Below are 26,267 nucleotides of genomic sequence, written 5' to 3'. Positions count from 1 at the left end.
GCCAGGAGGAGATTCGTTCACAGCCATGCAGCAAAGACCAGGCTAGACCCCAGCTTTCCTGACCCCCAGGGCAATGCCCTCGCCATCAGACCACAGGGTCTTTACTGCCCTCTGGCCTCGGAGAAATGGCTCCTTCCCCCTACTGCTATGTGGCCAGTGCTCAGAAGACCTGCCTGCCTCCCTAGGCCTTGGCAGGGGGGAAAGGTCAGTTTGGAACCTGCTAGGAGGTTTCTGCCCCAGCTCTTGTGTTAGCTGAGCCTGCAATTCCCTTTAATTGCTGTCTCTTTGCCAGCCGGTGGGTACGAAGCCCGCGGGCCTGCTGCTGTCCTCTGCGTCATTTTGAGCCTGAAGTCGTTCTTGGGCTGCCGTTTGCTAATCGCATTCTCCCAGGCGCTCGCCCGAGAGCATAGTGGGCAACAATGCAAAATCCCCTCCGCTCCCAGGGGCTATTGTGTTCGTAATCTCCCAGCATTATAGCATTACTGCGGGGGATAATAGCCGCGTGTTCTCTCTCTCTGCCAATTGTCTATTAGTGCTTGTAATCGCGGCGGATTCTCCTCTAGCAGGAGTGGGTGGCATATCCCGGTAGAGGAGGGGGCTGCTCTCCAAGGACCGCGGTTAATGCACAGTGTGCCGGGGCTGCTGCCGTTCTTCAGCCTGGGCGGCTCCCAGCCCCCATGAAGAGTCTGGAGAATCCTGTACCTCTCTGCAAGGGGATGCCCAGCTGTAATGTGAGTCGCGCTGATGGTCCAGGTAATGGAGCAAAAGAAAGTCATCTGTGCCCAGAGAGGGGTTAACCCAGAATGCTGCATGTGGCAGCCCCCCGGGGCATCGCAAGGCTGTTTTCCTGCATACGCAGGTGTTTATACCTAGCATTTCACAGGGCTGGGGAAGCATTATAATCCCATTCTTCATCAGGGGAAACTGAGGCACAGGGTGTATCTTGCTCGTGATCACTCTGCAGGGCATAGAGCACAGCTCTTCTGAGCCCCAGGCCTGCTTCAGCCACAAGACTGGCCACCCCCTCTAAGCATTGAAGCCCGCGGCTCTTTTGACACAGACCATCACATGTCTTTTGATGACTACCTGGCAGGGCTGAATTTGAGCCAGTGACATTGTGATCTCATGCCTCTTCCCTTCCGGCACAGCAGCTGCCCAGGTTGCAGACCCACCCGCCTGGCACAGGTAATGCACCTCCCAGCAAAGGGGGAGGGCAGCGATTCCCTGGCTAGCAGGACAACCCCACCCGACCCCCACCCCAGGCAGTTGGTCTAATTAGAATGTCCTAGTGGAGTCCAGGTGGAGTCCGGGTAAGGAGCCGCAGAGCTGGTTCTAAAGCGTTCACGAGCAGAGCCAGCTCCTGTCTTTGGAAGTGGAACCCCTGTGTCCTTTGTACGGGGCTGCCTGATTTACTTATGCACAATGTACGTGCTCAGGCATTTCAGTGATAGCAAGGAACAGAACACCCCCTAAGAGCCTGCTCGTGTTTGCACCAGTGTCACAGGACACCCCCTAAGAGCCTGCTTGTGTTTGCACCAGTGTCACAGGACACCCCCTCAGATCCTGCTCATGTTTGCACCAGTGTGACAGAACACCCCCTAAGATCCTGCTCATGTTTGCACCAGTGTCACAGGACACCCCCTAAGATCCTGCTCATGTTTGCACCAGTGTCACAGGACACCCCAAGATCCTGCTCGTGCTTGCACCAGTGTCACAGGACACCCTGTAAGAGCCTGCTCGTGTTTGCATCCGTGTGACAGAACACCCCCTAAGACCCTGCTCGTGTTTGCGCCAGTGTCACAGGACACCCCCTAAGACCCTGCTTGTGTTTGCGCCAGTGTCACAGGACACCTCCTAAGAGCCTGCTCGTGTTTGCGCCAGTGTCACAGGACACCCCCTAAGAGCCTGCTCGTGTTTGCGCCAGTGTCACAGGACACCCCCTAAGAGCCTGCTCGTGCTTGCGCCAGTGTCACAGGACACCCCCTAAGAGCCTGCTCGTGTTTACACCAGTGTCACAGGACACCCCTGTCATAGTATAAATCCCAATTCTGGACCTTAGCGTCCAAAATATGGGTACTAGCATGAATTTCCCTAAGCTTAATTACCAGCTTATATCTGATATGCTGCCACCAATCAGGAATTTTCCAGGGCTTGATTCCCTCTGGTCCCCCTAAAACCTTCCCTGGGGACCCCAAGAACCCAGATCCCTTGGGTTCTTAAAACAAGGAGAAATAAGCCATTCCCTTCCCCCTTCCTCCTAGCTCCTTCCCGCCCTGGGAACACTAGGAGATCGCCTGATTCACCTTCTTGAATCACCACCCCGAGAGGAGTGTTACCTTCCCCCTCACCCAGAGGCAATACAAGCTGCGTGAATCTAACACAAAGAGAAAATTTATCCTTCCCTTCTCCCCACCAATTCCCTTGAACCTTAACTAGGAGAAAAAAATTAACAGGTCTTACAAGCAAAACTTTTAATAAAAAAGAAAGAAAAAAAAGTTAAAGGTTTATCTCTGCACTTTAGATGGTAACAAGTTACAGGGTCTTTCAACTTATAAACAATAGAAAGAAACTTTCTCCAGCAGAAACACAATTTAAGCTACTTCCAGCAAGTACACATATGCAAATGAAACAAAAAACAAATTAAAAGACTAGGACCACCTTTTCTTACTTACAATTCTGAATAGATAAGAGACTGTAGCAGGGAAATTGGCAGAAACCTGGTTGCACCTCTAGTCCCGTCCAGGACCCAAAGAGAACAAAGCCAAACCCCAAACCCACAAACAAAGGCTTCCCTCCACGAGATTTGAAAGTATCTTGTCTCCTGATTGGTCCTCTGGTCAGGTGTTTGCAGGTCACTGTTTGTTAACCCTTTATAGGTGAAAGAGACATTAACCCTTAGCTATCTGTTTATGACAGCCCCCTAAGAACCTGCTCGTGTTTGCCTGAGTGTCACAGGACACCCCCTAAGATCCTGCTCATGTTTGCACCCGTGTGACAGAACACCCCCTAAAATCCTACTCGTGTTTGCACCAGTGTCACAGGACATCCCCTAAGAGCCTGCTCGTGTTTGCACCCGTGTGGCAGAACACCCCCTAAGATCCTGCTCGTGTTTGCATCAGTGTCACAGGACACCCCCTAAGAGCCTGCTCGTGTTTGCACCCGTGTGACAGAACACCCCCTAAGATCCTGCTCGTGTTTGCACCAGTGTCACAGGACACCCCCTAAGAGCCTGCTCGTGTTTGCACTAGTGTCAATGTGGGGTGGCTGCTGACAGCAGCAGTGGGGCACCTGGTTTAAACGAGCGTCTCTAAGAGCCGGATCGGGCCCTGAACGCCTCCCCTGAGTAAAGCGAGCGCCACTCTGGCCCGCTCTGCTTTATCTGTCAGAGCTGTGGGTTGCAGGAAGGCTGGATCTGGCAGCACAAAGGCGGTGGAATGAGGCTGGCGTGATGAAATGTATTCTTTTCATGGACGGCTCTGCTGCAATGTAAGCAATGGAATCTATTTTCACACAACACAATTATTCCAGTGAACTGTTAGCAAGGGGCTTGTGTAGTAGAGTGTTTTTCTTTTTTTAATTAGTTCTTTTCAGTTGCTTGGTATTTGAGTGCACATTACTCCTTTGTTAACCAGCTCTCCCTTTATCGCTGTGATAAATGCAGCTCATTCTCAGGCGCCTTGCTGCATAGAAAATTAGGGATAATTGTCAGTGGTTTTCTTAATCAAATAAAGAGGGGGGTATATTTATTCCAGACCCTCTTAACACTGGGTCCGTGGCTTGTTTGCATAGTCCAGGTGCTGTAATATGCTTGTAAAGTGTGTGTCTGATCTTGGAACACATCGAGGATAATAACCTACTACCGCTGTAGGAATACCTAGGCGCTCCTTTAGCTCAAGTGGGAAAGGTCTGTGCTTTGGTGCTGGTGGCCCAAGATTCAAGCCCTCAGAACCTATGGTTGAGATTGGCACAAGTCCATTTTGCTTGTCAAGAATCAAGATGAGACCCAGGTGACCTGTTCCTGGCACGCAGCCTGTCAGATGGATGGAGCCCCTTTCTTTCTGGAAGCTACCCTGAAACAGCCTCCGGGATGGCTGCTGAGCACTTCCGACAAAGAAAAGTGCTCATCTGCCTCAGTTTCTCTGTCTAAACCAGTCCTGCTCTGCTGTGAAGCTGAATAACTGTTTGTAAAGGCAGTGCTTTGTGATCTGGATTCCCAGCCTGCATACCCTATCCACTAGGCAACGCTGCCTCTCAGTGCCCACAGGGAATTAGCCAGAGGAGACAGTACTGAATGTCTTCACTTGTCCACGCAGTGCTCTAGCCCTCACTGAGTATCCACGTTACCATATTGCTTAGCCCCGACCTCCCTCCCTCCCTCCCGCCGTCTTACCCCCTTTTCCCACCATGCCTGCCTTGAGGCCGTGTGTCGTGCATTGGGAGGCACTTACCATGCTCTGGGGCTCTGAAAGACGTGCTTGTACTTGTGCCATAGTCCCTGATCTAGCCTGATCTAGGAAACTGGTTTCAGTTTCCCATGTCACTGATTGGCCACTGGCTGTGGGTGTGGCCGGTTACTGGAATTAGGAGACCAGCTGCTGCTGCAGATGATGATGGGGGGGAGGCCGGGAGGGTGATGCCCATCCATCTCCTAACTGTACAGGAGACTTCTGACTCCTCTCTGCCCACCGGGGCTGTCTAGTAAAATTCCCTCCCATCTGCGGTGCAGTGGCCAGGGCTCATGTGTGGTACGAGAGGCAATGGAGGAGTTAACTTCCTAGCGTGCAGTCTGACAACTTCACTCTCCGAGCAGGTGTGGAGCTGAAATCAGCTGGAGCTGCAGCCAGTGGCTGGGCACCTCTTCCGATCCAGCCCCACATTCAGTAGCTGCTAACCCTCATTAGGGTTAATGCTCCATGTCCCATCTCTGCCCACTGCTTTCCTGCTAGCGAACGGTGCTGTGGTGACAGCCCAGGAGGCTGATGCCCTCCGCGTATCCCTGGGACAGATGGGCCCACCTTTGGGGGCAAGTGGGTAACTCAGCTGAGACCCACCAACTTGTCTCATGAAGCCAGCAGCTGGTAACAACTTCCAGTCACTCTTATTTGTAGTGTAATAGCACCTGGAGGCACTGACTGAGATCAGGGCCCTATTGCGCCAGGTGCTGCACATGCACGGAGTCAGAGACAGTCCCTTGCCCAGAGAACTCACGGTCTGACTAGACAAGACAGAGGATGGGAGAAGGGATGAATTCCTGGTAGAACTGCCCTTCCGAGCCAGATAGGAAGGGGGGAGCTAGCAGAGACAGGACCTGTAACCAGGCACAGTCTACTGAGTTTATCCAAGAGAAGACTAAGAGGTGACCTGGTTACAGTATCGAACTCCTTTATGATGAGATTTCTGATAGTCGCTGGCTTTGTCCCCTCACAGACAAAGACGCAGCAAGAGTCCATGGCTGGAAGCGGCAGCTGGATAAATTTGGACTGGAAATAAGGTGAAATTTATATAAGTGAGGGGAATTAGCCCTTGGTGCAACTAGAGATGCAGTGGCGTCCCCATTGTGAGAAGTCGTTAAATCAAGACTGGCCGCCTTTCTAAAACAACAGTTTTCAAACTGGGCGTCGGGACCCCTCAGGGGATTGCGAGATTATTACACGGGGGCTTACGAGCTGTCAGCCTCCACCCCAAACACTGCTTTGCCTCCAGCATTTATAATGGTGTTACATATATTAAAAAGTGTTTTTAATTTATGGGGGTGGGGGTTGCACTCAGAATCTTGCTGTGTGAAAGGGGTCAGCAGTGCAAAAGTTTGAAAACCACTGTAAAAAGATCTTCTCCAACTCCACCAGAAGTCACAGGCGTGGTGCAGAGTTTATTGGGTGAGGTTCTGTGACGGTCCTGTCTGGGTGTAGCATCACTGAATCTTTCAGTCTTTGCAGCTCTCCACTCCCCTGCACTCTCCATCCCTTTTATATTAAAAGCCAATTAGGCAGCTTTGATCTTAGTCAATTACTGACGGCCTTACAAGAAGCCACATCTAGTGAAGAACTGAGCTGACTAGCTGGGAAACCATTCCTTGTGTTTGTAAGCAAAGTCAGGATGAGCTCTACCCTGACATCTGGTGGTGAATTATGGGAAGTTTGGAAAAAATTTCAGGAAGTATGAAATCTCAGATATTTGCATGGGCACGCCCAGCATAGCCTAAGACAGCTCTGGGATCCCCAATTTCTTTGTTACTGGGGCAGGATAAATAAAGTGTTGCCACCTGATTATGTGAATGAGGAACTACGAGACTGCTTTATGACAGAGATGTCTCAATATAAATTAAGTGACACTTGCTAGACAAGGGACATGGGTTCCAAAACGCAGTGAAGGGAGAGAGGTTGGGGGCTGGTGTGTGTACCTGATGGTATAGGCCCCTGTTGAGGGTCTGGAACACCAATTGCACGTCCTCCTCTCTCCACTGTAAAAGAGTAGAGCTAATTTTGATTCCATTAGGCCCTTGTTGCTGCCAACTCAGAGGGGCAGAAGGATTACGTTTGCAAATGGACCAAAGAGAACACCATTCTGATCTCATGGTGTAATATAATTATCCAGACATTCAGGTCTGGTTTGTGCATGGTGGGAGGGAAAGGGGCACGTGCTTTGTGGAGAGAAGAAACCAAACCAACACAGTGCTCAACCTGTTTAATTTTAACCGCTTCGGTCCTGCCTTCTGGATACGCTGCGTCCGGGCAGAGAGCACCTCCATGTGGAAGGGCTGTCTCTCAGCTGGAGAGGGGCATTATGGTCTAGTGTAGAGGGTAATGAGCAGAGATTTAGGAGAGCTAGCATTCCACCTTAGGACTTTTAGGTAATGGCTGAGTGCCTTCTCCAGGTAATACTGAGCCAATAGCAAAGTCCCCTGTGTACGTCATAGCTTCCAAGGCCAGAAGGGAGTGTTGTGACCACCTGTATAGCACAGGCCAGAGAACTGCCCCAAAAGCATTCTAGGGGCAGAACTTCTAGACAAACAGCCAGGCTTCATTTCAAAACCGTCCACGATGGAGAATCCACCACGGGTCTCGGGAAACTGTTCCAATGGCGAATTACTCTCACTCTTAAAAATGTCCATCTCGTTTCCAGTCAGAATTTGTCTCACTTCTGCTTCTAGCCGTTGGATCATGTTGGACTTTTCTGTGATAGATAGAACAGCCCATTATTAAATATTTGTTCCCCAGGTCGGCACTTAGAGACTAATCACATCACCCTGTAACCTTCTCTTGTGAAACTTAATCGACTCAGCTCCTTGGGTCTATTGCTGTAAAGCAGGTTTTCTAATCTAATCTAGTGGCTCTTCTCTGAACCTCTCCAATTTATCAACATCCTCCTTGAATTGTTGGCACCAGAACTGGACACGGGATTCCAGCAGTGGCCGCACCAGTGCCAAATGCAGAGGTTAAATCATCTCTACTGCTTGAGATTCCCCGATTTATGCATTCCAGGTTCGCATTCGCTCTTTTGGCCAGAGCGTCACACTGGGAGCTCCTGTTCAGCGGATTATCCACCACGACCCCCAAGTCTTTTTCAGAGTCACTGCTTCTTAGGATAGAGTTCCCCATCCTGTATATATGGCCTTACTAAGTGCTCCAAATCGCTCCCCCATTTTTGTATCACCTGCAGACTTTATCAGTGATGATTTTATGTTTTCTTCCCGGTCATTGATAAAAATGTGAACTAGTGTAGGGCCAAGACGCAATGCCAGCGGGACCCCCCTGGAAACACACCCATTCAATGATGATTCCCCGATTACAGTTACATTTTGAGACCTATCAGTTAGCCAGTTTTTATTCCCTGCAGTCTCTGGCCCAAGATACGTACCTAGGACCATACCCAAGATAGATAAAGTGCCCAGCCAAAACGCCAGCTCTGAGAAGTTTGGATCTGGATCCAGACACTGACACCTGGACACACCACCGTTGCATCTCTGCCTTCCCATTGAGAAGATAACCCAAGCCATGAATTGCAATACAGTCGGAAGTTCTCAGGTTACCTGTGCTTCACCTTTGGGCCTTTCTCCAAAGCCTTTCGGGGACTCTTGGCGATGGCCTGCTGTGGCTGTCATCTCTCAACAGAGCCGGGCACCTCAGCCCTTCTTTTCTAACGAGATGGGGAACCAACAAGAGAGGGGGCTCAGTCACTCGAGGAGTTGATCCTGCAGTTTTTCACCTCCCACCTGGAGTCCAGGCCAGGTCATCAGTGACTGAGATGTACCAGGTCTTTGGTAGCCCCTGCGTGGCCTTAGTCTGGTTTTGGGTGCCCACATCCATGTAGGCAGTAACTGGCCCTCTTGTGCCTGTCTGCAGCAGAAAGGCCAAAGAAGGACTTCACGGGCCATGGACACTGAATGCTCTTCTAACAAGGGTGTTCTTGTTAAAGCACAGATACAGATGTAGTACAAAAGTGTGTGTATGTGTGTGTGTAAAAACACAGTTGCCCCCTGCTGGATGAAATCAGAACTGCCTATCTGTGTGTCATAGGCCCTACAGTGCTGTGGTGGGGATTCTCTTTTCACTCCAGAGGCAGGAGCCAGGCCTTTTTTGAGCAGGAGTGGGCTGAGTTCCAGCCCTGGAGCTGATGTTCAGAGTTGCTGTGGGGCACAGAGCAGTGACGTCCTAGGTGGGGATACTTTTTTAAAGGGGTCAAAGTGAATGGAATTCTACGGCTATCCCCAGTCTACAGGTGGGGAAACTGAGGCATGGAGCGGCAGAGGGGACAATTAAGCCTACTGAAGTTAATGGAAAGACTCCTATTGATTTCAGTGGGCTTTGGAGTAGGCCCTAAAAGTCACACAGCAGGTCTGCGGCAGGGACAGGAATTGAGCTCCTGTCTCCAGAGCCCAGTTCTGTAACCGCAAGACCCACCCCCCGCCCTCCTCCATCCCATCATCCCCACCGCCGCTGCTGCTCCCTATCCCCATGGCTGGCGGCCCGTTGCTTTCTTCGGGTCTGGGTGGTTCAAAGCACTTGCTTTGCCGCTGTCTCATCCCCTGGGGGCAGACAATTGCCTCTCCATAATGAGCTTGATTGAGCATGAAATTGGGAGGTAGCCCGTGTCCGCCCCCAAATAAATCAATCGGTTGGACAAACCACGACAAGGCAACAGCTGGCTCTGCTGTCAGCTTGGTCTGCCACGATCAGGGGAATTCAGAGAGACCAGCCCCACCCAGGCTCAGCCGCCGCTCGGCAATGAGCACCTCTTCCGTAGCAGAGAGCCCCATGCTGCCCTTGCTGAAATGTGCATTTCCCAGGTACCCCCAGGCATCGGCAAGAGCCCCAGTCCCCCACTGCGGCGTGGCCTCTCGGCACCCCCGGCAGCATCAGATGTGGCCCGGGAGGGTCCCAGGCCAGACGTGGGTTGTGCTGAATTGCTCTGGGGGGTAGGAACTGCCCCATGTGATTTGGCTGGGAGAGGAGCTGGGGCAGACGGAGGTGCCATCTCTCCTTAAACCGAGACTCGGCGTTCTGCCCACCTCGGATTTCAGAGTCCTCCCCGGAGCCTGTTGCAGGGCACGGCCCTAACCCCACAGGTTTTCTGGGTGTTTCTGGCCGGAGCATTCGCTCAGCCGGCTCAGCCCGCGCCGAACGCAGCTCCAGCGAGCGTTCCTTTGTCTGCACTCAGCCCCTCGCACGTGCTAACGTCACCTGATCCAGACAAGGCCCCGGCCGAGGGAACTTCTCCTTGCTGACGTTCAGCGTCAGCCCCCTCCTTGCTCCTGGCCATCCCGTCCAGCCTAGCCTCTCTTCTCGGAGGTTTGCTGACACTCACGGGCAAATCTGCTCTTCCCCATCCTGCCAGCCAAATTAACTATGGCTTCATTATTGACATTACTCATGGGCTGCAAGTGAGCAATTGCTGAGTGCCCCGAGTCCTCTCCCTGGGCCGTGGGCTGAACCCATCACTTGCCTGGCAGTAATGAGTTAGACAAATCAAGCCCATCAGATAGGCAGCGGCTGATGCAGAACAAAACTGTATTGTTGCCTCTAATGTTTCTGTGGCATCATAACATTAAATCACTCAGCGGCGGAGCCAGGCATTATCTCTTACATGAGCTGGAGCTAATGGGATTTCATGCACCCGGCAGCCCGGAATTAACCATTCCTCCTTGTCGCTGGCTTCCTGTGGAGGCCCTGGACTCGGGTGACTGGTGACCCTCCCACCCGTGCTGCTGGGAAGGACGATGGAACGTGTGCAGTGAGCCAGGGAGAGACACGTGCCTGGCCACCCAAGGTGGCGTGGCGCTAGCTGAACAGGGCAGGAGATTGTCCCAGGTCATTTTCTGGAAGGCTTAGGGTCCGCCCTCAGAATGAGCCCCTATTCCAGTCTCGTGCCCCTGCCCGTCGCCTGCGGCCCTCTGCTGGTCCCGTGCCGGCTGTAGAGCGGTATCGGGGTGGGCACTCTGTGTCTCTGCACTGGCCCTGCCTGCTTCCAGACACCATGGTCTCGGTGCTAATGCCATCCCAGGGCTGGCCCGGGAAGCCCCCATCCAAAGGGTGCCCGTGCAGCACTTTTGAGGGGGGATCCGGACAAGGCAAGGCTGGACTGGATCCTCAGTCACCGCAGCATGCAGGAGGAGGATTGATGCGGCCCCTCACATGCCCTGCTGCCATAGCCACCAGGGCACCTCCAGCGGGTGGGTAACCCCGCCCCTAATTCAGCACTGCCCAGTCACGCTCTGCTGGATGAGCTGGAAGATTTCTGCCCGTCGCTCTCCTTGGGTACAAGCACCGCACCAGGCTGCTGGGCCAGGAGCGGAACCACCCAGGCTGCTTGCCGCAATCGAGCGGTTAGCACTCGGGGGGGGGCTCTGAGCACGGCACACAAGTGACTTAATTCACTTGGCCTTAATAAGGAGCTTTCATACAGCTGGGCACGGGCATACAGGGTGTGTTTGCACTGAGAAGGGGCACCTGAAACATTCCTCCACCCTCACTGCACAGCAGAGAGGCTGGGCCCGAAACAGATTGGAGAGCTGGGAAACTGAGGCACACAGAGAGTTGAGCGTAGGTCCCCAGGGAGCATCCTAACCCCTGGGCCATGCTTCCCATTCCCACAGGCTGCTTAGATCTGTCCAGTAGGGGTGACTCGCAGTCACCATCAAGCTGGGCTGGCTCTGAAACCATGGCCTCAGCGGAGAGGGTCTGACCCTGCTCCGTTATGCCTGTGGGAATTGGGAGGAACTCTGTTCATGCAGGTGAACTTCAGGGGCCTGACTCCTGATTTATGCCACTACAAGTGAGAGCAGATTCAGGCCCAGTGGTATAAAACTGAAGGGGGTGGGGCTGGCCTCCTTTGATGTCTAATGTCCCACCAGCGTTCTCCAAAGAAGGAGCCATTAACAATCAGTTAATCAAACACCCTTAGCAAGCAAGGCCCTGCGGGAGGCTCGTCCCCCGCATTACACCTGCGCGCTTTGGCACCATAAATGAAACGTTGCTGGACGGTGTCTCTCAGCCGTAAGCACTGCCCTGGGTCTGTCAAACGCTTGTGCTTCATTTCTTTGAAATGCAGCTTGTCATCTTCCCCGGGCTGGAGGATCCATCACCCTGAGCGAAGGCTCTGCCAGGAAATCTTGTCCCTGAGGAGAACTCTCTGGCCTTAGAATGAAGATTCCCTCTTTACTGTGAAGCCCGGAGGGTGGGGGGAAGAGGAGATTTGATCTGTCAGATGTGCTGTTCCCCAGGAAATCAGCACGACTCCCGTTTGCTGAGCTGTCACCGGTTCGTGTCTGGCAGGGATGACTGTCAGCGGCTGTGAGTTTCGGTGTTTCCATCAGTGCTGTTTTGTAGTGATTACTCCTTTGTGTTCTCAGCTTAGAGGGGCCTGGTGGTGAGGTCTCGCCCTGCCACAGGGGCCTGGCTGCTAGAACGGGCCTCATTTCTTCTCTGCCCCAGTTCTGCTGGAGTTCTTTCCCGGCCAGCCGGCGTGAAGGTTTGAAACCCAGCGGGGGGGATTTGTCACAGCTCCTGCCGCTTTTAACAGAGTTAGCCTCAAACTGCCAGGCACATGATCGATATTACAGGGAGGTGCTTGGGCAACAGGCATTAATTAGCTGGGTTCTCCTCCCTGCCAGCTGTGCAGATCGTGACCCAGGTGCATCCAGATGGCAGAAAGAAACTGACGTCTGCTGGAGGGTCAGTGGAGAAGGGTAGGTGAGGGAGAGCAGGAGGCAGAGGTCTTGTAGACAGGGTGGATCTCCAATAGCCCTACCCTAGACTCCAGTGGTTTGGGGGGCAGGTCGCTCAGGGTCAGGTTTTTACTGGTATTTAGGTACCCGAAAATGCAGGTTGGCACCCAGCAAGCTTTTCCAAAGTATTTAAAGTGCCTCAGTTTCCCCTCTGTACAGCAGCCCTGCCACGCGAGCTGCATAAGGGTAAATCCATTACAGACCGAGCTCAACGGGCCATAAAAGCACCAACAATAGTGTCAAGCCGTCTGGAAGTGACTCACGAGTGTGAGTACCAAGCTCAGGGCAGGCTGTTAAGAACCAGGCACAACCTCCAGAATGGTTGGAAGTTCTGTACTTAGCTTTCACCAGCAAGTTACCAAGTGTAAACTCCTCTGGCATTTACCATGGAGTCACAGGCAGTCCCCTAGGGCTCCCCAGTCTGTCTCGCCACCCAGGTGAGCCTCCCCTGGGAGAGATGGTCCCTTACACCAAGGATCACAGCAGTATTCAGGTTACTCCCTGTCCCAGTGGACCAGTCACTTACTCCAGGTCAATTGCACTTTTGATCTCACACCAAAGCCAGCGCTTGTAGCCAATCCTATCGGATTTATTAGCTCATAAATCCTAACAATTTATTAACTAGGAAAAGGAAAGAAGAATTGTTTACAAGGTTAAAACAGGCAAAGACACACACATATGTGAGATGCAGTCTTAAGTTTCAAAAGGTAATAGACACTTCTAGAATAAGCAAGCTCTATATGTCCTTTAGGGCTACCTCAGGCTAAACACTGGGGATCTTTAGTTTATGCCTAGTAATCCTGGCCCCCCAGAGTCCAAGCAGCATAAAGATCCAGTTCTTCCTTGTTAGGGGCTTTGATATCCTTCCCCCGTTCGGCTTGGAGCTGCAATGTTTGCCTATGGGAGGAGTTCACTCGCAAGACTCATCTTCCTGGGCGTGGGGAGAGATTAAACGACAACGGTCTTTTGTCCTCTTTAACAGCCCACTTTAGTCCATCTGGGCCTTCCTTGTCAGGCAGAACATGACGCCTTCTGTTGAGACCACATTTCACACCTGTTAACGTCTCTCTCCTGTCTGGTGATTGACCCAGTCCCAGAGCTGTACAATGCAGACACTCAGATGCAGACTTGCAGCGTGGGATACAGAAGTTATACATGAGATTAATGCTGGCGGCCACTCACAAGCATTTGATAACATTCTTATCACACTAGTAGCTCATTAGCAATGCCAGCACGCAGCTGAGCCAGCCGGAGTCCAGCTGCGTATATATCAGCACCTCCCTGGGGCATGGAGACCTTGCCCTGGGCTGCCAGTGACACAGAGAGCGATTGGGGCTGCCTTGTAGGATCCAGGGATGTATTTGGGGGAGCTCCGCAGAACCTTTGGGGAGAAGGAAGTGTCGACACCAAGGAGTTTAATGAGGCATCACGGGGTGAAAGGATTTGCTCAAGGCGATAGATTGTTTCAAGCTGGTTGCGGAGCTGGGATTAAAGGTCTGGCCTGTGCTTGGAACCATTACTTCTGCTGCAGGGCCTGACTGTCCCTTTGTCTCCCTGCTCTGAGATCCTGAGTCTACCATCCTACTGGCTGAGATCCAGCCCTTGCGACCAAGGGTCTGGATGTTTCCAAGCATGAAGCATCACTGCCACTTCTCCCTCATCGGCTAAGCCCAGCCCGCTGCTCTCAAGGGGATTAATATGGAAATAGACCTTTCAGACTAATTAACAGCTGCAGAAATGAGGGCAGCCATCCAGCCTAGGAGCTGCTTGAAATGCCGGCTGGAGCTTTGCGTTACCATTTCCTTCTGGATCTGCAGCGTTTCAGTACACCCAGGGGACGGGAGGCATACGGGTTGGCTGCCCTTCCAATCCAGACCCGGGCTCTGGGTATCGGTAGCCGTATTTCAAACCTGCACCCCCCGAATCCCCAGCTCAGGAAAGCGCTGACTGTCAGCGAGTCCTAAGCAGGTCCTGATGTGCTGATCTGAGGCATGGCCCTCGAGCCTGAAGTCATATGACAGGGAATTGTTCTAAAAGTCACAGCTTCTAAATCAGATGCTGGTGGCATGTTATTTTTGCTATGAACGAATCAGTCTCAACTGGCCAGGGGAAACTGAGGCAGGACATTATAAGGTTTCAACATAACGGAGATATACCTTGTCATAACTATAAAGGGAAGGGTAACAACCCTCCTGTGTACAATACTATAAAATCCCTCCTGGCCAGAGACACCAAAATCCTTTTACCTGTAAAGGGTTAAGAAGCTCAAATACCTGGATGGCACCTGACCCGAAGGACCAGTAAGGGGACGAGATACTTTCAAATCTTGGAAGCAGGGGAGGGGGAGAAGAGAGTTTTGTTTGTGCTCTTTGTTTTGGTGGTGTTTGCTCTTGGGACTAAGAGGGACCAGACATCAATCCAGGCTCTCCAAATCTGTCTGAACAAGTCTGTCATATTTCAAACTTGCAAGTAACAGCCAGGCAAGGCGTGTTAGTTTATCTTTGTTTTCTCAACTTGTGAATTTTACCTTTGCTAGAGAGAGGTTTATCCCCGTTTTGTTGTAACTTTGAACCTAAGGCTAGAGGGGGTTCCTCTGGGCTCTTTGAATCTGATTACCCTGTAAAGTTATTTTCCATCCTGATTTTACAGAGATGATTTTTACAATTTCTTTTTAATGAAGTCCTTCTTTTAAGAACCTGACTGATTTTTCCATTGTCCAAAGACCCAGGGGTTGAGTCTTTGATCACTTTGTAACCAATTGGTTAGGATATTATTCTCAAGCCTCCACAGGAAAGGAGGTATAAGGGCTTGGGGGGATACTTTGGAGGAAGAATGTCATGGAGTCCCCGGGCGATGCTCTGGAACTGCTCCCCACCAAGCCAGTCAGGACTTTGGGGAGCCTCCTCTCCCTTGGAGCAGACTTTTTCAGGGCAAGATGCTCACACGTCTTCACTTCCTGGGTCTCTCCTTGGAGCATTCAGCATCCTCTGCCCCTCCGGGCGCTTCCCACAGCGAGCCCGCCCCAGCAGGGTCCTGGGGAAGCCACTGGGTCCTGCACCCCCACTTTGCAGTCAGACGTGACTCTCAGCCAGCCAGTAAAACAGAGGTTTATTCGATGACAGGAACAGGGTCTAAAACAGAGCTTGTAGGTACAGCGAATGGAACGCCTCGGCTGGGTCCATTCTGGGGGGCAGTGAGCCAGACCCCCATGTCTGCACTTCCCTCCTCTTCCCCAGCCAGCTCCAGACTAACAACCCCCTCCAGTCCCTCCTCTCTGCTCAGTTCCTTTCCCCGGTCCAGGAGGTCACCTGATCTTTGTTGCCAACATCTTTAGCATCCCCTTGCAGTGGGGAAGGGCCTGGGCCATCAGTTGCTAGGCTACAGAGGGTTGGCCAGGAACTGAGGCCCACCCACAGTATTCAGAGGGAACATTAAGAACATTCCCAGTTCGTCGTCGAGGAACTCCAAATGGTCCCTTCCCTATTTCTTGTTAAATCACTTGGTGGTGGCAGCGTACCAGGTTTTAACCTAAGCTGGTAGAAATAAGCTCAAGGGGCTTTCATGCAAGTCCCCCCGTCATACCCTGATAGGTATGTCAAGGTTCCTTCCCCACTCTGAACTCTAGGGTACAATCCCCACATCTGTACCCTAGAGTTCAGAGTGGGGAAGGAACCCTGACATACCTATCTCATAGAACTGGAAGGGACCTTGAAAGGTCATTGAGTCCAGTCCCCTGCCTTCACAGCAGCACCAAGTACTGTCCCTGACAGATTTTTGCCCCAGATCCTTAAATGGCCCCCTCAAGGATGGAGCTTACCACCCTGGCATTAGCAGGCCAATGCTCAAACCACTGAGCTATCCCTCCTCCCATCACAGGAGAGAGGTTCTGGAGTGGCCCCCATAGGAGTGGCAGAGTGTAACAGGTGTACTGTTAATTCCTAGGGTTTAAAACTTCCCTGCCTGTCTGGATGCTGTGAAATGCTCCGGGTGGGTACAGCACCCTTGCCCTGCTGCCAGAGGCACCGGGCACCCCCTGGGTACAGCACCCTTGCCCTGCTGCTGGATGCACCGGGCACCCCCAGGTACAGCACCACTGCCCTGCTGCTGGATGCACCGGGCACCCCCAGGTACAGCACCACTGCCCTGCTGCTGGATGCACCGGGCACCCCCCGGGCACAGGGTCCGTAGCAGATTTCCATGGGTTGAGTCCTGGCTGAATCCAGCTGCCCCCTGCGCCCCCGCAATGTGTCTCGGGTGCACCCCAGTGCCGCAAGAGGAAGTCAGTTCCCCAAGTGAGACAAACCCCCAGTGAGCTGCATGTACAGCCGGCCCAACCACAGGAGGGGAGACTTAGTTGCAAAGCTCGTTAGTGGCTGAGAAGATCATTAGAGGCAAAATCACATAGCAACGCGGGGAGCTTAGGGTGCCAGGTTCCTGCTCCAGTGCATGGTGAGCTGAGGATTTGTTTGTTTTGGGGCTGGGGGTGGTGGGAGGGAGCTTTCTGTGGGCACACTGGCCCTCCTCCCTCTGCCACGCAGTGCTGGGTCTCCCCACACAGGAACAAGCGGGCTCGGGGGGTGTTTGGGCTTCACATCCTGTCACGATTGATTTGAACTGGGACTGTATAGAACATGGTTGCAACCAAAATCCTGTAGTGGCACCAAATCTTGCATAAAGGGGGTCAAGTAAGGTGTCTAAGACCAGGTTATGATTTGCTGGTTATGATTACGCTATCTGTATACATATATTGTATTTAAAGTTCTAAGTATTGGCTCTATACTGTCTGTATTTCAAACTTCTGCTATGCTTCTGGGTGAATCTCCAGACAAGTTGGTGTCAGCTCTGCCTAGCCTGCTTGATGGCCCATTAAGAACCATCAGATACACAACAGACCCACTGAGAGAAGGCAGATGCACCTTGTAACTCAGCAAAGTATGTAGGGACTTGCCCATGTGACTCCAGACTCCATTTTGTCGTAATTTTCCACAGTAAGAACAAAGACGTGTTCTTACACCTGGAAAAAATTATAAAAGGCTGATACCTCATCTCCATCTTGTCTTCAATCCTGCTTCTTACCTCTGGAGGGACTTTGCTACAAACGGAAGCTCTACACCAGGGGTCAGCAACCTTTCAGCAGTGGTGTCCCAAGACTTCATGTATACACTCTAATTTAAGGCTTCGCGTGCCGGTAATACATTTTAAAGTTTTTTTAGAAGGTCTCTCTCTAAGTCTACATATGTAACCAAACTACTGTTATGTGTAAAGTAAACAAAGTTTTCAAAATGTTTCAGAAGCTTTATTTAAAATTAAATTAAAATGCAGATCTTATTAGTTCAGTGTGATCCTTGCCCTTGCTTTTCCTTGCTGAGTTTTCCAATGTCTGGTGACACGTATTTGGATACTTTAAGTTGCACAGAGGCTTCTGAGTGATCAGTTGTTTACCGGCTGGAACTCCAGATTGGCAGCTGAGGTGAGTGGAGCTGGCAGCTGGTAGGGCTGAGCAGGGCTAGAGGCCTGGACCCTGTCTGGCAGGGGGCCTGCGTTGGAACTCCAACTGGAAGCAAGGTGAGTGGGGCTGCGGCAGGGGACCCCGGCAGAGGGAACCCAGAGTGGCAGCGGGCTGAGTGTCTCAGCCTGCCCTAGCTCTGGGGTTTCAGTCGTCAGGTCCTGCCAATGAGCCCGCTGCCAGCCTGGGTTCCTTCACCCAGGCCAGCAGCGGGCACTGAGTGGGACCGGTGGCGGGACCCCGGCTGGCAAAGGGCCAGCAGTGGGAAGCCCAGAGCAGTGCTGGGCTGAGCGGCTCAGCCCACACCACGTGCCATCAAAAATTGGCTCACGTGCCACCTTTGGCACGTGTGCCGTAGGTTGCCAACCCCTGCTCTACATAGAGGACTGAATGACCCATCCCAGCTGTGGATGTTCTCCAGAGACTTGATTTGAACCTGCAGTTTATTCAATCACTGCTTCAGGACTGAACCAAGACTTGGCCATTACTGTGGGTAATTAATTCCATTTAACCAATTCTAGCTCTCATCTCTATCTTTTTCCTTTTATGAATAAACTTTTAGATTTTAGATTCTAAAGGATTGGCAACAGCGTGATTTGTGGGTAAGATCTGATTTGTAGATTGACCTGGGTCTGGGGCTTGGTCCTTTGGGATCAAGAGAACCTTTTTTCTTTTACTGGGGTGGTGGTTTTCATAACCACTTGTCCCCAGGATGAATGGCACTGGTGGTGATACTGGGAAACTGGAGTGTCTAAGGGAATTGATTGTGTGACTTGTGGTTAGCCAGTGGGGTGAGACCAAAGTCCTCTTAATCCGGCTGGTTTGGTTTGCCTTAGAGGTGGAAAAACCCCAGCCTTGGGCTGTGACTGCCCTGCTCTAAGCAATTTGTCCTGAATCGGCACTCTCAGTTGGGTCCTGCCAGAACGAGCATCGTTACACAGCCGCACTGGGACATTCCAATGGCTTCAGGCGTGGGGTGGCATGGGAGCTGTGCTCAGCTTGTGTGAGGCTGGGGGTGCCCCATGCCAGCTCCCAAGCCCTCTGCCAGCTCAGCGCCAAGGCCAGGGGGAAGCGAGGCAGGGAGGGGGCTTTAGATAGGTTGATTTGCACTAGGAGAGACAGGCTGTGCAATGAGAATGAGCCCAGCCCAGGGGAGGGGGCCCTGCAGGACAGGGCTGAGATGGGTGGGAAGAGCAGTAGGGGAGGGATGGTTCAACACAGACCAACAGGAGGCGCTTTGGGTCAAGTCAAAGTGAACTAGCGAGTGTTTGGGGGCTTCCAGGGCTGGGAGCACCAGCAGGGCTGTGAGGGGCCCCAGCTGGGATAGCAGGGGGCTGTGGGGCACCGGCAAAGCTGTGAGGGGCCCAGGCTGGGGTAGCAGGAGGCTGGGGGGCACTGGCAGAGCTGTGAGTTGCCCAAGCTGGGGTAGGACCAGCAGAGCTGTGAGGGGACCAGGCTGAGGTAGTTGGGGGCTCGGGGACAGGGCTGGGGTAGCAGGGGCTGGGGGGCACTGGCAGAGCTGTGAGGAGCCCAGGCTGATGTGGCTGGGGGCACTGGCAGAGCTGTGAATGGCCCAGGGTGTGGTGGCTGGGGGGCACTGGCAGAGCCATGAGGAGCCCAGGCTGGGGTGGCTGGGGGCTCGGGGGCAGGGCTGGGGTAGCAGGGGCTGGGGGGCACCAGCAGAACAGGCTGGGGGGCACTGGCAGGGCTGTGAGGGGTCCAGGCTGGGATACCAGGGAGTTCGGGACAGGGCTGGTGGGGGGCACCAGCAGAGCAGGCTGGGGTGGCTGGGGGGTACCGGCAGAGCTGTGAGGAGCCCAGGCTGGGGTACCGGGGAGTTCGGGGGCAGGGCTGGGGGGCGCCAGCAGAGCTGTGAGGGGCCCCGGGCTGGGGTATTGGGGAGTTTGGGGGCAGGGCTGGGATAGTAAGGGCTGGGGGGCACCAGCAGAGCAGGCTTGGGGGCACCGGCAGAGCTGTGAAGGGCCCAGGCTGTGGTAGCAGGAGGGTTGAAGAGGTACATTTGCTGAGCTGGAAGCTATCCTGGATGTCCCTCCTGGTGGCAACCTCTGCAGAGAGGGTTTCCAGTCTCACCCATGCCAGGCTGGTCAGTCTAACTCCAAGTTAGGAATTAGGGGCAGCCTGGCCAGTGTCTCACCCTCCACTCCAGGGGGTCCTGTGACGCTTCTGGGAGCCAGGCCCAGGCCCGAGAGGTTTTCAGAAGTGACTAATGATTTTGGAGCCTCCATAAAGGGGCCTAGGCAATGCTGTGCACCAGCCGTCAGCAACTCAGGACTCTTGGGGGTCCTCTGCTACCCTACCCTAGCCACGTCTGCTGGTCTCAGTTGCTGACGGGTTCCCTGGCAGAGGCCTTGCCCTCCTCCCTCCCCGAATCAGACCAGGCATCTGTCCATCTGCAGCTTCCCTCATCACAGCATGGGAGCACCCGGCCCTGCTGGTAGAAACTGCCCTCGCCGCACCCCGGGAGGGCTGATCTCCATTGTACAGACGAGGCACAGAAGGGGACAAACTGATGTGTCCAAAGGCCACATAGAGAACCAGTGTCTGGGCCAGGAGTTGAACCCCAATCTCCTGGGTCCCCGTCCACTAGGCTCCTTCCTTCCCAGAGTCGGGGGATATTCTCGCTCAGAGAGAAGAGAGGCGATGCCCATGTGGATGCAGAGCTGAGGGCCCCATCCCACAGTTGCCTGTTCAAGCCCTGAGACGTGTGCTCTGGTGACTGACTGCAGTGTTTTCTTCCCCCTAGGAGCACGTGTACGTCTACCTGCTGGATGGAGAAGCCAGGCTGACCTGCGACGACCCTCCCCACGAGCTGCCTCCCGAGGGAAAGATCAGGTAAGCCCCAGCTGTGGTTGTGCACAACAGCCCTGTCTATGTCCAACAACTTTGCAAAATAATCCCCTTTCTCAGGCTCAGCTGCATTACGCCCCTCGGGAATTAGCTACCGATGAGACCAGGTCGAAGCCTGTTCCCCCCATTTTGGGGGACTTGAATGTGGGTCTCCTATATGCCAGGCTGGCCGCCTACCCACCTGGCAATAGAGGCACTTTAACCCCCTTCCGCAGCTAGATGATCCGAGGAATGGAAAAACTGCCTTATGAAAGGAGACTCAAAGAGCTTGGCTTGTTTAGCCTGGCCAAAAGAAGGCTGCGGGGGGATATGCTCGCTCTATATAAATATATCAAGGGGGTTAACGTTAGGGAGGGAGAGGAATTATTTAAGTTTAGTACTAATGTAGACACGAGGACGAATGGGTATAAACTGGATATTAGGAAGTTTAGACTTGAAATTAGAGGAAGGCTTCTGACCATTAGGGGAGTGAAGTTCTGGAATAGCCTTCCGAGGGAAGTAGTAGGGGCAAAAGACTTTCCTGGCTTTAAGACAAAGCTTGATAAGTATATGGAGGGGATGTTATGATAGGATCGTTAATTTGGGCAATTGATCTTGAATTACCACCAGACAGGTCTGCTCAATGGTCTGCGGGGAGATGTTGGATGCGATGGGTACTGAGTTGCCGCAGAGAATTCCTTCTTGGGTGCTAGCTGGTGACTCTTGCCCACATGCTCAGGGTTTAGCTGATCGCCATATTTGGGGTCGGGAAGGAATTTTCCTCCAGGGCGGATTGGCAGGTGCCCTGGAGGTTTTTCGCCTTCCCCTGCAGCGTGGGGCACGGGTCGCTTGCTGGTGGTTTCCCTGCAGCTTGAGGTCTTCAAACCATTTTTGAGGATTTCAATAACTCGGTCCTGGGATAGGGGTTGTTATAAAATTGGATGGGTGGGGTTCTGTGGCCTGCCTTGTGCAGGAGGTCAGACTAGATGATCAGATTGGTCCCTTCTGACCTATGAGTCTATGAGTCTATGAGAGCGGGTCAGAATACGCTGTGTCAGCAAAGCGACCAATGTCCGTGAAATATTCCTGAGAATGTTTTAGCTGCGGGTGGAGGGCAGAGGGCCTCATGCCCCAAGCACCCATCTCCAGAGGTTGGTTTTGCAATCACGTTCGAAAGGGTTCAGTTTTGTTTCAACACGGAATGGGGGGGAAACCCCCCCAAACCTCCCATATGGCCGTGAAATGGGATTGTCGCCCTCCAGCCGGCTCCGCTGCCACCATCAGTGGCCCATTTCGAAGCCTTAATGTAACAGGCTAATGCCAGCGATCGCTAGAGTTAAGCTTGAGACGTGGTCTCCGTTCCGACCCCCTTTATTAAAATGACTCAGCATTTTCCTGAAGGCTGAAAACATCCCAGGCTCAGTCCAAAGCCCGAAGATGAACTTGGGGGAAATGTTTGAGCCAAGTCATTTCTGCTGCTTTTTGTGGGGGAAAATTGAGGGACAAAGCACTTGTTTTTGTCTTTTTCAGTTGAACGTTCTGGGCTTCTTTTGAGGCACCGGAATTCGGACACTCTCTTAAAAACTTCAGCAATTCTTATTAGGCCAATGTAGTCGGGTCTGATTATTTTAGGAGGACTTTAAAAAAATGGGTTTGTGGTGTTGGGATTTTCTGATTAAACTAAGAGGCTTGTGTGTAACTTTAGCAACGACTGAAGGTAGGAACTCCAAACTTGCAGGCTTTGGTAGCCCTTGCTGGAGCCAGAAGGAAAACCTCTAGTGTGAAGAAAATGCGGTCAGGACTGGGAAAGTCCTGACCCTGCGAAGGCAGCATTGTTATGCACAGCTGTGCGCTTTTCAGTGGTTTCTAACGGCAAGGGGAATTAACCGATGGAGCAACTTATCTAGGGACATGATGGATTTGTCGTCACTTGACATCTTTAAATCAAGACCAGGGCTGCCCCGAGGAGGCGGGGGGGGCAAGTGGGGCAATTTGCCCCAGGCCCTGCAGGGACCCCCACGAGAATATAGTATTCTATAACATTGCAACTTTTTTTTTATGGAAGGAGCCCCTGAAATTGCTTTGCCCCAGACCCCCTGAATCCTCTGGGTGGCCCTGGTCAGGACCAGACACCTTTCTGAAAGCGATGCTCTAGCTCAAACAGAAGTTATGGGCTTGATGCAAAGGTTACTGGTGAGGTTCTCTGCTCTGTGCTATGCAAGAGATCAGACAACTGGCCGTCGGGGTCCTGGCTGTATCTATGAATCTAATGGGACAGGGATCTGTCTCTGTCTTTATGTAACGAGGCTTGTCCCATTGGGAAGTCCGTTGCTGCGGTGGCACCAGAGTAGAGAAACGGGAGTGTGACAGGGATTTCTAAAGCTCTTTGGAAAATGCACTTTTAAAAAATGTGCTTGCTGTGTGTGCACTGATCACCACCCTCTATTGAGTGGAATCAGCACTGCTCAGCAGCGTGTCATAGGCCCGATACTGTTGCCAGCTACTGAAGGTTCTCCTGTGGCTGAGGGCTGGGTTTCTTTCTGAGCAGGAGGATCTGGATTCTAGCCCTGCTGCTGTTTTGTAGCTCCAATAAGAAATGATGTGAAGGGTAGCAATAAACATGTAATCCCTGGTGGCCCTGGGTTTATTACAAGATATTCTCACTTCCTAGAGTTGTTTGGTTCTCTGGGGTATTAGAATAAATCAGTGTCATTTCTTCTCGACTCTCATCTGCTGCAGAACTACTGCAGCCTGGGCTGGAGTTCGTTAGGAAGCAGCCGGCTTGTTGAGTAGACCATTAGCCAGAGATCAATGGAGTTGGTACAAAGCTTCGTTCAGTCATTTGAATTCCTCTCTCTCAGCCTGCTGCCGAATGTCTGCAGCATGAAATCACTTGCTAGCCGGTCAAATGGAGCAGTGGTGGGGAAGGAGGGGCAGACTTACAAACACAGCACTTTGCCTTCCCAGGAATTGTTTGTTTGATTGATTTTTCCATCTGTAAGGGAATTTACAGCTAATGGCAGGGAAGGCTGAGGCAGCTCTAGAGGGACGGTGAGGGAGTACTGTAGAAAATTCCTGCCCGGCTCTGCCAGTGCATCTCAGTCCTAGGCTTCAGTTCCACCCACTGCTATTCCAGTCCTGGCCATCACGTGGGCCCGATTAACAGCTGTTTGCTAATCCACTGCCTCGTGCAAGATTCCTGTTCTGTGGGTCCTTTTTAATGTTTTCAGCTGCTGGCAGCCCTTGGTAATTCTGTGGCTCCCAGCACCGGGGTATCTGAACAGCACTCAAACTCTATGAAGTCAGTTAGTGGCCTTGTTCTCTGCATTTTAACAGATGGGGAAATTGAGGCACAGAGAGGGGAAGTGACTTACCCAAAGGTCACATGGGGAGTCAGTGGCAGAGCTGGGAATAGAACCCAGTAAGTGGGGAAGAGTTGTCCTTATGTATACAAATGTCACTGCACCCATCACTGAAATGCAACCGCCTCTGGGATGTAGTGTGGCAACTGACTCACCTGGAAGGGAAAGACCGCCCTCTGTAGGGCAGAAGTGGTTTTTCCATTCATTCATTAGCCCTGCTAAAGATCTCTGCATCACAGACATTTTTGAAAAACATTCTAGTGCCTGAGAGCACCAGCGACGGGCATCCTAAAACCACCATGGACAGATGGAGGGATAGGAGTCTCGTTCTGCACAGGACGGAAAGGAGGTGGCGCCCTTCATTTTTTATTTATTTATGTGTAAGGACAATAGCATGAAAACAGGATTATTGTTGCTTAGGAATCTTAAGCCTCTGCTTTTGTGACATTGTTGTCTCCATGGTAACGAATTGTGATGTCAAAACAGAGGATTGTGACCTCACTGGGGGGAGAGGGAACTGAAAAGCCCAAGGAATCCTGCAGTGGAAAAGCAGACTGGGGAGGGACACAGTTAATTCTGTTCTGAGAGCAGCAGGGCTATCTCTGGACAGACAGCCTGCTTTTCTCATGTGCATCCAGAATTAGTCAGGCAGCATGTTGGGGAAGCCTGCCACTGCTCTGCTCTGTGAGACCTTCAGACCCCAGAGCTGACAACCCTGCACCTTTCACTGGCACTAAAATGTGCATCTTCCTGCCCCAAAAGCACAAGTTCCTTCCTCATGCACTAGAGGAGAATCTCCATCAGCTGTCTGCAGTAGAAGATCTATGACACACAGCTGGGCAGTTCCCATTCTATCCAGCAGAGGGCAATGGTGACATAGATACACTAGCCCATTCATTACAATACTTGTATAAACCCAACTTTGGCGATGTGAGTTCTTCCCCCCGCCCTTGCTTCTTGGCTCCCTGACCCCACTGCTAACTATGTTGGCTCTTTACTGCTCTGGGGAAGGAGAGGCTCTGTTAGGCAATAAGCTGAGAGGGAAGGAGACAGAAATTAAATTGTTCCATTCAGTGATTCAGCGCTCCTCCTCTATTTAATTTCTTAGCTGACGTATAGCTCAGGCTGGCACCTGCTCCATGAAACACTGTCACCATATTAATAAAGCCAGAGGGTTTTATAGCTCTCAGAGTTGCTGGGTTTTAAGATTGGTTTTCTGGTGCATTCCGGCACGGCTCTAGGGGGCCAGTGATAAATACATTACGATTGTAAGGCACTCAGCTGCTAAAGGAATGCGGGCTGTATAAATTCAGCATAAGAGAATGGGAACTGGAGATAAGTACCTCAGGGATGGCAGTTTAAAGATAAGACAGAAACTATTGCAAGCTCTAATCACTGCTGCATAATGTTGGCATTTCCAAAGTAGGAAGTCTTGTTGCTATGCTACGCACAGGTAGCTGTGGAACTCCCTGCAGCGGGAAATTACTGAGGTAAATTGTTAGAATAGCAGCGGATAAGAAAAGAGTTGGAAAGGGTTTCAGTTCTTAGGCTTGAGCTACATGATGATTTTGTACTGGTCTAACTACGTCAGTCAGGGCGGTGGGTTTTTTACGGATACCCTTAAACTGGTACAATGCCTTGTGCGGATGCAGTTACATGATACACCCTGAGCTCTCATCCCTCTGCCTGTACCAGGGCTCTCCATGCTGATATAATGGGGAGCAAGGGAAGGCATCATGTTTTGTGCACACGTGGTCGGGAGTTCTGTTTGCTGAGACGTCTACTAGGTGCAGCTCCCTGCCTCCGGCTCGGATCCTTGCCTGCCCCACGGATTGCTGAGCACGGCCCTGGCCACCTCATTCATTCAGGTTGCCCTTCCCCAGCTGGGCCCCTCCATAGCCCCGCACGCTGCAAGCTCCCTCTTGCTGCGAACCCCTCATCGTGGAGAGGCACTGGTTCTGTTCCAAACAGGGACTGGCCCGGCAGCCGGTGGGTGTCAGCCTGGCCCTGCTTGACAAACAGGGCCACCGCAGACATTCCTGAGCTGCGGGAAGAAACGAACACGCAGAGGGAGGAAACTGGCAGGGGCTGACGTGGAGGCGGCTCTCCCAAATGCCAATCTGAGAGACTTTTTGTGCCATACCAACAGCCCCGGAAACTTCTGTGAAACAGGTGCGGCAGGAGCTGCAGCAGGGCAGGCGATCCCTGTTGTAGGGCTCCAGCCCAGCCCTGGCAAGAGGGGAGGAGACGGTACCCAGGCCCCAGTCTGCTTCGGAGCATAAACTCAGCCCCAGCCATGGGCAGATCAAATGGCCCATTTAGGGCACAG

At 52.4% G+C, this 26,267-nt stretch overlaps 1 protein-coding gene across 2 annotated transcripts in view; it reads left to right on the top strand.

Moving 5' to 3' along the window:
• Positions 1 to 26,267, top strand: part of PDE2A (phosphodiesterase 2A) — a 388,143-nt gene that overhangs the window by 266,374 nt on the left and 95,502 nt on the right. For both annotated transcript variants that reach the window (XM_050950923.1, XM_050951669.1), the window contains one exon: positions 20,494 to 20,582. In XM_050950923.1, the coding sequence (XP_050806880.1) occupies positions 20,494 to 20,582 (89 nt within the window). The remainder of the gene's footprint in view (positions 1 to 20,493; positions 20,583 to 26,267) is intronic.

Source organism: Gopherus flavomarginatus, chromosome 1 (assembly GCF_025201925.1).
Source record: "Gopherus flavomarginatus isolate rGopFla2 chromosome 1, rGopFla2.mat.asm, whole genome shotgun sequence".
Lineage (NCBI taxonomy): Eukaryota > Metazoa > Chordata > Testudines > Testudinidae > Gopherus > Gopherus flavomarginatus.
Note: the sequence above shows the minus strand (reverse complement) of the source record. Positions and strands in the feature narration are given on the sequence as shown.